The 11453-nt window shown below is 44.9% G+C and overlaps 1 protein-coding gene across 1 annotated transcript; it reads left to right on the top strand.

The window, feature by feature from the left end:
* The first annotated feature begins 3902 nt into the window (after nt 1–3902).
* Nucleotides 3903–5478, top strand: JUND (JunD proto-oncogene, AP-1 transcription factor subunit). Its single transcript, XM_039334686.1, has one exon. It carries the CDS (start codon nt 4320–4322, stop codon nt 5334–5336), a length of 1017 nt encoding a protein of 338 aa, XP_039190620.1. The 5' UTR covers nt 3903–4319; the 3' UTR covers nt 5337–5478.
* Nucleotides 5479–11453: the final 5975 nt, after the last annotated feature.

Genomic DNA, 11453 nt, shown 5'->3' with positions numbered 1-11453 from the left:
CAAAATGGCTAATCCCCTAGTTCCCTTCTCTACTTTTTGGGAAACAAAGTTGTCTGCTAGGTTTGCCAGGAACCTGTTTGATCTTCCACTTGGTGCGGAGTTTGTCTCCCAGTTGATGTCAGGGTAGTTAAAGTCCCCCATTACTATTGTGGTGTGCTTCCTACATACCTTAGTTAGCTGACTAGCAAAAAGTTCATCTATTTCCTCTGTTTGGTTGGGTGGTCTGTAGTATACACCTATGGCAATGTCATTTCCCCCCCCTTTTATATTGACCCAAATGCATTCAAGAGAGTTTTTATCATTGTTGTACTCTATTTCTGTGGAGATGTAGTTATTTCTTATATAGAGAGCAACTCCACCTCCTCTTTTATTTGGTCTGTTTCTTTTAAATAATTTAAATCCCTCTAGCTGTGTGTTCCATGTGTGAGTTTCATCCCACCATGTTTCCGTAATGGCAACAATATCGTATCTGCCCTCGTTAACCTGAATTTCTAGTTCACCCTGTTTGCTGTTCATACTCTGTGCATTGGTGTATAAACATTTGAGTCCTTTGTGGGTGGCCCTGTGTTTCCTTTCTACATAACCTGTGTGGTGCCTGAGTTCCCCTATTGTCTTACCACCTATTTGGTTAGTGCACTTTATGTGGCACTCGCTATTAGAGGCTTCATTTTGATTGGTAGCAAGGTTGGTATTCTTGTCCACACACACATCTATGCTACATGCACTGATAGCCCTATAGTTTTTAAATTGCCGGGGACAGGGTTGTTCCGTATCAATTAACTCCCTGTCCCCGCTGTTTAGTTTAAATTTCCCTCCAGAAAATCTGTGAATTTATAGCCGAGTAACTCAGTCCCTTTTTTTGATGGATGCAAACCATCTCTTTTGTACATCTTTTGATTGGACCAGCTACTGACATCGTGACTAATATATCCGAAGCCTTCCCCTTTACACCACTCCTTTAGCCACATATTGAATTGTGCTATGCGCTGGCCTTTTCCGTTTTGCTCCTTATACACTGGTAAAACCTCTGAGAAAGTAAGCCTACAGCCTATTCTGCTAAGTTCCTTCCCCAAGCTCTGGAAATCATTCTGCACAGAGAGTACATCTTTTTGGGACAGATCATTAGTGCCAAGATGTACAATAGCCTCCACATCACAGTCCTTGCTGCCATTCTTGATTATTTTAGAAATACGCTTCTTGTCCCTACTGGCAGTAGCACCTGGAAGACACCTGATCTCTTTCAAAGCCTCTGTGTCCTTTCCTAAATTTACATCCCTTATAATTGAATCACCTACCAGAAGGTAGCTTCTCTTTTTGGGAGCCTTTCTATTCTTGCATGACTGATGTGCAATACCTGATTCACACTTCTCCCTGTCAAAATCTAGTTCTTCATCTCGGACCACAATCCCCTGCTTATTTGAGTTATCTTCACAAATACCTTTACCAGTCTCCTTAATGTCCCTATTAAGGTCAGCAAGGGCACTGTAGCTGTTGTGCAGGGACACAGCGAAAGCTTTGTGTTTATGGTTCACAGCTCTCACCCTGCCAGATCCCACGGTTGTCCACACTGCCCTTTTCCTGCAGGATCTTTGTGGTAAAGGGGGCTGATAGCAGGGAGGCTTACTAGAGTAGAGGGGCTGAACTGGACACCTAATTTCTGCCCGAAGAGCACGGATTACAGACCCTAGGTAAATGATCTGTCCTTGTAGGCTAGTGATTTGTTTACAGATAGGACAGTTTCCAAGTTTGAAAAGGGTACTGCGAAAAACAGCTGCAAAGCAGGTGTTGCACTGAACTAAGCCGGACATCTTAGATACAGGGGATGTCAGACACACTTGCCCTGAATGTACTGCTACTGTTTGTGATTTTTAGTTATCTAATTATATAATTCGCGCGCCGTTAGGCGCGCGGGCCGCTACTTTCCTGGTGGATTCTCCCAAAACTTACAGTTTAAGCAGCAGCTGGTGGGATGTAGCACGTTTTGATGACTATCACTGGAGCCAAGTGTTAGGGATATCAAAAAATTGAAAATGGTGTTCACAATTTCCATGTTGACCATTTTTGACCCTTTTATTACTTATGTGGTTGTGCATTTTACTGAATATTGCAAATTGTGTTTGGTCTAGAGGTTAAGGCACCAGGCTAGAAAGTTCAAATGAGTTCAAAGTTCTGCCTTGGCCAAGAAAGCCGGCTGGGTGACTGGTTCAGTCTGTCTCTCTCTCTCAGCCCAACTCACCTTACAGCAGGGGTGTCAAACTGCGGGTCCAAGGGCCGGATGCGTCACCCCAAAACCATGCCCACCCCATTGCCAGTAATGGGAAAAAAGTCGCAATACGTCGCAACACTTCATGTGACATCGTGAGTTTGACACCTGTGCCTTACAGGGTTGTTGTGGGGAAAATAGGAGAAGGAAGGTGTGTTCGACGTTCACCACTTTGAGTTATTGTAAAATAAAGGCAGATATAAACAAACAAACAAAATATGTATGTCATCCAGAGTTCATTTGGATTAGGCTGGCTTATACATATCAATTATCTCACAAGATAGATTAGTGCTCCACAGCATGTCATAAATTGGGCAGTATTAGTACACAGACACCATTATTCCCACCACAACTTTCCATGATTAGTCCTTTTTGGTTCAACCATTTGTTTATTTTTATCCCACCTTTGTTATTTTTATAAATAATTCAAGGCTGTGAACATACCTAATACTTCTTCCTCTTATTTTCTCCCCAAAGACAACCTGGACTATTGTAATTCCTAGTCAGCAGGTTGAGAAGGGCAGTAGAAGGGGAAAGGTTGCAGTATGGCCTTAACCCACATGCATCCTTGGTGCCTTCCCTCTGTTGCTTCAGATATTCCTCCACCGCCCTTCCTTCTTATTTTGTTTTGCAAAATTATATTTGGCATTTCTCCAGTCAGTATGCTCCAAGCTACTCACAGTGAAAGAATTATTATGGCCCCTGACCAGAACTGCAAACACACATTAAAAATGAAAGCAAAGTACAAACAAGATAAAATATTACAATTCATGGGGGGGGGGTTCATTGGTGGCCGATCAAAGTCTGCCTAATTTTACAGGATGATGATCAAAATTAGGACTGGAACTTTTGTTGTTAAGTGAGGCAGTCATTAAGTTGCATCCAATTTTATCTTTTTGCTACGGTTATTAAGTGATTCCTGTTTCCCCCATTGACTCTGCTTGGCAGATTCTGGTTGGGAGGGTTGCAAATGGTAATTATGTGACAACCATTGTAAATGCATGCCAGTTGCCAAGCACCCCATGAACACAGGGATGCTGTGGTAGCCCTGTGAGGACTGGTCATAAATCCATATTTTCAGACATCTTAATTTTGAATATCACTAAACCAATGGTCCTAAGTCAAAGACTCCCTGTAACAAAATCCAATTATTCAAGGAAATTGAATCATTCTGATCTGATAATTGTACAAAAAAAAAAGGGCTAGGAGTTATAAGGCAAAAAAACACCCCATGTGCAAAATAGGGGAGAATCAGCACTCGTGATTTGAATAAATGTTAGCAGTTCAAACATCCCACGGGAGAGACTGTGCCTTCGGCGGTTACTCTTTTCTATTCTCTACGGTCATAGTTTCGGTTTGCAAGCCCCTCGGGGCAGGGAACCTTTTTTCTCTCCCTTCTCTTCCTCTGCTCGTGCAGCTGCAAGAAAGTTGATCTGCATCGAGCTTGCAAAATTAACTTTCCAACGGGGCCGAGGAGCAGAATCATTCCACAAGCTCCTCCTCCTCTTTCCCCACCTCGAACCAAGCGCCGCGTGCGTGGCCGGCCTCGTGGTGACATCAGCCCAAGAGGCCGCGCGCTGTTGTATGCAGTTTACGGAGCCGGTCGCCTCGGAGACGGGCCTGCCAGGAGAGACGGGGAAAAAAGAGAGAGAGAGAAGGAGAGAGAGAGAGAGAGAGAAAAAGAAAAGTGTGCGTGGGGGAAGGCGGCGGCTCGACGCAGTTCCACATAGGCCCCGCCCTCAATGCAAAAGAGCTATCCCAGACGTCATCTGCAGCCAATGGGAGGCGGGTACGGTGAGCTCATCGGGCCGGCGGAAGGTATAAAGTGACCTCCCCGAGGAAGGCGAGCGTCTTGAAGCCGTGCGGAAGAAAGGCGGTGAGGTTTGCCTCTCGGCGTCGTAGTCTAACAAAGCGCTGCCCGGGAAGAAGCCTGACGCTCCTCCTCCTCACGTCGGGCGCGCAACTGGGGGCCCTCCCCTGTCCCACATACCCGAGCGCTTCGCCGTGGTGACCATAGGTGGCTACCTCCCCTCCGCAGCCTGCGGGGGGGAAGAGGATGGAAATACCTTTCTACCATGACGATGTGTTGATTGCTCTGGCAGCATCGACGACAGCGCCTTCCTTTCGAAGCGGCACCGGCCTCCACCAGCCTCTTTTCGACGGCACCATGATGAAAAAAGACGGCTTAGTCTTGGCATTGAGCGATCAGGTGGTGTCTGGCCTGAAGGCGCCCTCGGGCCATGCCGCCAATGCCCCTTCCGCGCAGCAGCACCAGCCGCCGCCGCCGCCGCCAGGGGAAAACCAGACGCTTCTGACTTCCCCAGATCTGGGCCTTCTTAAGTTGGCCTCACCGGAGCTGGAGCGCCTGATCATCCAGTCGAACGGCTTGGTGACGACGACGCCGACCAGCGGCGGCACCCAGTTCCACTTTCCCAAAGGCGGCGGCGGAGGCGGCGCCCCCGACGAGCAGGAGTTTGCTGCGGGCTTTGTGAAAGCCTTGGAGGACCTGCACAACCAGAACCAGCTGGGGGGCGCGGGCCCGGTTGGCGGGGAGCTGCCGCCAGCAGCCAGCCTGGCCCAGCAGCAGCAGCAGCAACAGCAGCCCCCCCTGCCGCCGTCCGCCGAGCCTCCGGTGTACGCCAACCTAAGCACGTTCTCCAGCGCAGCCAGCTTTTCGTCCGAGGGAGCTTACCAGGCGCACCCTCGGCTGCAGCCGCCCCCCTCGCTCAAGGACGAGCCTCAGATCGTGCCGGAGGTGGCGAACTTCGGCGACAGCCCGCCGCTGTCGCCCATCGACATGGACACGCAGGAGCGCATCAAGGCCGAGCGCAAGCGGCTGCGCAACCGCATCGCCGCCTCCAAGTGTCGGCGGCGGAAGCTGGAGCGCATCTCCCGCCTGGAAGAAAAAGTCAAGAGCCTCAAGACCCAGAACACCGAACTGGCCTCGACGGCCAACCTCCTCCGGGAGCAGGTGGCGCAGCTCAAGCAGAAAGTGCTCAGCCACGTCAACAGCGGCTGCCAGCTCCTACCGCAGCAGCAGCAGCAGCCGCCCCACCAGGTCCCGGCCTACTGAAGGGCCCCTCGGCAGGGAAGGAGTTAGCTCGCTACTCGGGGACCCGAGGCCCTCCGCCGACGCGCCTCGATGACCCGCCAGAGGGGGCCCCATCTTCACCAAGCGCGCCCCTCCGCTTCCATCCCGAAGTGCAACCTGCGAACTGCCTTGGTGCCTTTTGGCGGGCTATCCCTTCCCCCCCCCCGCCACTCTCGCATTGGACAGGAACTTGATACGAGTCGAGGGAAAGGAAAAGGACACTCGGGAAGCCTCTTCATGGCCCTCCGATGCTGGGTGCAACAGCATGTGGACGCATTATAGTATTGCTACTGGGACTTCCTACTGGGAAGCTACTGGGACTACAAAGGGAGGAAAGAACCGGGGTCTGAGAGGGGGCGGGCATCTCTAGTCTTGTGCCTTTGAACTCTGGATACCCTTCCTTTATGGATTTTTTTTTTTTTAAGTGACAGGATCTCAGAGGTGGTGTGGTTGGAAAGCCTAGACTGGCTCCTCTCCAGCTAGCCACCAAACTCAGTCCTTGGGATTTGCCATAGACTTTGGACTGAACTTTGCCCAGACAGGCTTCGTTCTCTTTCCTCTTCCCATGGCAGTATTTCCTTGTCTCCCTACCATATTTATGTTAATATTGGCTCCTGCTCAATTCTTGTTTTGAAGAGAGGGATTCTTATGTTCCTTCTCTTTTTTTTCTCTCTCCCACCCTTGATATATCATCACATTCCACAGTGCAGTAAAATCCTGTGCAGGAGATGAAAAAAAAATGTCTTGCCTGTTTTTTGGGGGATGGGTGGGGTTCACTTTGGGCTCTTACTCCCTTGAGGCAGCTGATCCCCAAAATGTGCATCGTGAGTGCCCTCTGGTGCATCTCTGAGGAACAGGAAGGTGTATTTTGGGCAGTTTTTTTCCAGCTTGTATTGATGCTATAACAAGACGTTCTGGTGGACTAGGAATTTTGGGATTAATAGTCCCAATCTATCTGGAGGATACAGGGTTTGTTGGGGGGGGGGGCATTCATGGTTACTTTGTGTTGGTCACTCACAGGGTTTAGTCACTTATATTCTTATAGAGACATGTCCATTATTCCAAGTTACTTATTTCTAAGTTAGTTCGGAGTACCTTTTTTTAACTTATGTTAATGTTTTGGGAGGTGTGGGAGATTAGCTGCTGAAATGAGGTCAAAGGAAAGTGAGATTTCCCAGACACTTTTAGCAGGATATGGTATCTTACGTGGAAACAGCATCAGCTCTCATGATGATGAAGATGAGTGATAATTCCCAGAAATCCACCAGCAAAGCCAATTAGGGAAGCCAAGTGCTTTAATTCAGCAATGTTGGAGGGCCAAGTTCCCAGCTTGTATGTTTTCTGCTTGTGTCTTTCCAAAATGAAATTGGAGAGGTACTCTTTTGTTTAATTCGATTTTTTTTTACATCCTATTGAAAAATTAGTGGCTCTCCAGATGCTGCTGGATTTTAGCTCTTTGTCAGCTTTGACTAATATGTCAGAAGGTAACTTAGAATAAGGAGTTATATTCCAGGTTCTTAGCTCTAGTGCAGAGGTCCTCAACCTTTTGGGCATCAGGGACTAGTTCTGTGGAGAAAGATTTTTCCACGGATCGGAGGGTGCATGCTTTTGTGTGCTGCCTGCATCCCACAGATGGGACTGCTTGTTTGTGCGGACTGGTTGCTGGCATGCTGCGGCCTGGTACAGGTCCACAGACCAGGGGTGCGGGACCCCTGACCCCTGCTCTAGTGTATCCATTAGAAGAGAAGTGATTCCATCAGTTCTGCATTGGGAATAGTTGAAACAATTGCAGCTGCCTGTCTTCAGCATCCACTTGCCTGGGAGGTTAATCAGTAGTTATGAAAATCATTCAGTAAATCTGTTTGCCTATTTCTGAAAGATAGTTAAAATATCTGAAGGGAATCACACCTAAACCAATCTAGACAACATTTCTCTTTTCGTGTGGCGGTACATCAGATAGATTTAGGAAGACCACAAATAAAGAAGGTTCAAGGCAACCTTTTTCCAATCTTATTCCCATGCTCTTGGTGCTGAGAGGTAGACTACTGTGGTTGGAGAAGCAACCAATCTTATTCCTGATAGCTATCGATATTTTTGTCCTCTAGGCATTTATTTAGTCCCTTTTTAAAGTCATCTAAATTAGCAGCTGACACCATAGTTTTGGCAGCATACGGGTAGTCCTCGACTTATCACAATTGGGACAAGAATTTCTATTGCTAAGCAAGGCAGATAAGCGAGGTATGCCCAATTTTACAACTTTATTTTCATAGTTGAGTGTATCATTGCCCTTGTTAAACAAATCTGGCTTCTCCCATTGACTTTCGTAGTCCAAATGCAAATGATGGCCACATGACCCTGGGATGTGGTAACCATTGTAAATACGTGCCATTTGCCAAGCAACTGGATTTTGATCATGTGACTAGGGCTGTAAGCGAAGGCCAGTCATAAGTCACTTTTCAGTGCTGTTGTAACTTGAGGACTATCTATATTCTGCAACTCAATTGCCTCAATTTTAAATTTGCTTGCCAGTTTTGTTGAGTGGTCTCTAGTTGTAGTATGGAAGACAGAAAAACTTGCCCATTCTTTATCTATCAGTTATAATTTCATAAACTTGAATGATACTTCCTCATATCTTTTTCTAAGCTAAAGAACTCCCATCTGTTGCTGGCTGTCAAATTCCTGGCACTGGGAATTTCTGCATTTGACTTTTCAGATGCCTTTCCTGAGTCTTATTCCCAGTCCAAATGAGAAGCTGCAGTAAAAAAAATGGATGACAACAGTCTCTATGGAAGCTTCCCCAACAATTTGGCTCAGAATAGCAATTTTTAAGTTACTAGTTCCAGTCAACCTTGTCCTTTAAGAAATGTGCCAAAAAACACAGATGTATTTGGAAAATTACTTCAGTCCTGTTTCAATTCTATCTCTGAACCTTAGCAACTTGATTGTCTGGATTTCAAGTCCCAGGATTCCCCAGCCATGAAGGCTGGGAAATTCTGGGAGTTGGAGTCCAGATGCAGATATTTAAAATAGTGGGAAAACTCAGAATAAGAAATTGAGGTCTGTTTTATGCCAGAATGGTTGTTTATCAAGTTAGTCTTGTGTTGGTGTTTGACTTTAAAGACTAACTATAGTAGTCTGTGTTGCCACAACCCACTGACCTAAATCATCAATCACATTTAAGCTAGGTTGTTGTTTGACTTGACAAATTGTTGGTTCATTATGTAGCAAAAACCAAGAAAATGAGCTAATTTTATTTAAAAAAGGGAAGATAACTACATAAGTATTCTATGCAGTTTTAAACTTTTATACTGTTCTTTAGAATTGATAAGTTTGATAGGTAATCCTCAATTTAAAACCATTCATTTAGTGATCAGAGTTACAGTGGCACTGAAAAGGGTGACTCTCACACTTAAACTGTCACAGCATCCCCACAGTCATGTTATCAAAATTTGGGCCCTGGCAATATTTATGACAGATGCAGTGATCTGGGATCATGTGATTATTATACCAAACAGCTTCCAACAAGCAAAAATCAATGCAGGAAGACAGTTTCACTTAACAACCACATGAGTCACTTAACAATGGCAGGGGTTCGCTTAACTATGACAAAAAGGACGTAAAACCAGGCATGACTCACTTAACCAACTTGCTAAGCAATAGAAATTCTGGTCCCAATTGTCGCTATAAGTCAAGGACTACCTGTACCGATTCTTTCGTCAATATAGAAAGATGGACAGAGTCACACACTGAATGTTGAAATGACTTCAGCAGTCATGTAGGCCAACCTCTTAGTGCAGGGATCTACTAAAGCACCTCTATTAAATGATCACCCAAGTCCTGTTCAAAATCTTCATGAGTGGGCAATCATCATCACCTCTTATTTTCAAGAAATTCTTCCAGATGTTCAGCCTCAAGCTTCTTCCTTTTATGTTCAACCTAATGGGTCCTTATCCTGCCCTCAGTTTTGACAGAGGCCTGCCTTCCCTCTCTTGCACTCCACCACCTTCTAGATATTTATAGACCACTATATCTCCTGTTCAGCCTCTTTTGGAAAATTAATACGTCCAGCTCTTCTAACCATACCTCAAAGAGCTTGGTTTTCACACTAGTTATTCAACAGCTCTTCTCTTAACCCACTCGAGTTTTATATCTTTTTGACATTCGCTATATAGACATGTACATGACCTGCCCAGTGCTTTTAAAAAAAACCTAACTTTCAGTTTTGCAACCAGCGTGGAACATTTTATACATTCTCTGTCACACACATCCTGATGAGTTCAGGAAGATACTTCCTTAAAACCTTACCCGGTAATTTACTGTTTAAGCGCCTTTCTGTTGTTTAGTGTTTGATAATTATTTATTCAAACTTTGCCATGTTAGAACCCACCCCTTTAATATCTCCTCTGCCTGATTTTTGCACAGAATTGGACAACTAACAAGAGAACAGACAGGCAATGTGCTTCCAAAAACACAGCAAGTTAGCTCCTCTAAACGGAGGGAGATTGGTTAGAAGGAGCAAAGACTTCAGCTGTGTACACTCAATAATGTAAACTATATACAGCTGGCCACCAGCATTTTAAACTTAAATGCATTGTGCATACTTGGTGCCTTTTTTTTTGGCTTACAATTCAGGCTATTGTTTAATGTTAATTCCATCAACCATGACAAACATGTTGCATGAACACAGGGAGAGGTTTTTAAGAACTAGGGGTCCAGAATCTTGAACTCCGTGGATGTTGTGTCTTAAATTCTTAAGAAATTGCGTAACCTATCCTGGCAGGGAGCTGCAGTCCATCAACATTTGGAAGCTGGAGGAGCCAAAGCTGCCAGTGATAGAAGGGACTTGACTGAATTATTGCCTTAAGCTTGCCTGTGGTTTTGTACCAAAACAATCTCTTCAGTGCCAATTTTATTCCTTTTGTTGTTGACATTCAGTTGTCCTACAGCTGGCTGCCCGGACTATGAGTCTGGTTATCAGGTTGGATTCAGAGGCCAGCGGCCTTTTGTGATTCTAATTTAAAAGACAGATTCTTTCTTCTCTAAAACTGAAGGAGTAAAATACGATAAAAAGCAGATTACAGATCTGCTGGTAATTTGAATAGTCTGAGTCATTATAGTAAGGAGAAAAATTACCTTCAACCTCTTCCTGTTTTTGTTCCGTTGCTTAACTTTCTCTTTCAGAATTTAAAGTTGATGGCAGATTTTTTTTTCTTATGCACATGTAAGCTGATTTCTTGTCCCAGGCTGTTTTTCTGACCCCAATTTCTCTAAAGTGGCTTGCCCAAAAACAACCCCTCCCCTTAAATTTAGTAATAACAATATGCAAATTTCAAAGGCAAAAGAATTAAAAGACAAAATTGGGTACAATAACATCTTAAGAGCCACGAAAGGAATTTTGAGAGGTACTTGGTTTCAAATTGTTCGCATGAAAACTCAAGTGTAGTTAATTTGACTGAGCAACACCCCCCCAAGCTTTCATCAAAGTGATTTCCTCTATTACAATAATTGAGATATGTAAGAAATTGTGGCTACGAATTCTCAAGAACTTTTAATCAGAAAAGTTAGGAGGAAAAACATGACTGATGGAACAGAATGACTTGAACAAGTTTCATTTTTAGATAAGAAGGTTTGAGAGGCTTATAAACACCCCCAATCTTTTGGGGACATTCAGGGATTTATTTTAATTTTAAGTGACATACCAGAGACCCAGCACCAAAGGAATGGGTGGAGCTAAAAAAAAAAAACTTTGGTCACTTGTAAATTACTGTTTGATAACAATTCTAGAGGAACTTTCATTGTACTGAAGATTTTGGGAATAAACCCATGTGACCCTTGGTACAGTACAGCTAGTCCTCAAGTTACAATAATTGTTTAATGACAGTTCATAGTTACAATGGCATGAAAAAAAGACTTATGAACAGTTTGCACACTTACAACCACTGGAGGATCCCTATGGTCATGTGATCAAAATTCAGGTACTTTGCAACTGACATGTATCTATGACAGCTGCATCATCCTGCATTGTGATCATTTGTGATCTTCCCAGCTGGCTTCCGACAAGCAAAGCCAATGCGGGAAGTCAGATTCGCTTAACAACCG

The sequence above is a fragment of the Crotalus tigris genome, unplaced genomic scaffold, assembly GCF_016545835.1.
Source record: "Crotalus tigris isolate CLP2741 ecotype Arizona unplaced genomic scaffold, ASM1654583v1 scf7180000017633.3093840, whole genome shotgun sequence".
Lineage (NCBI taxonomy): Eukaryota > Metazoa > Chordata > Lepidosauria > Squamata > Viperidae > Crotalus > Crotalus tigris.
This window is presented reverse-complemented; position numbering and strand designations above follow the sequence as displayed.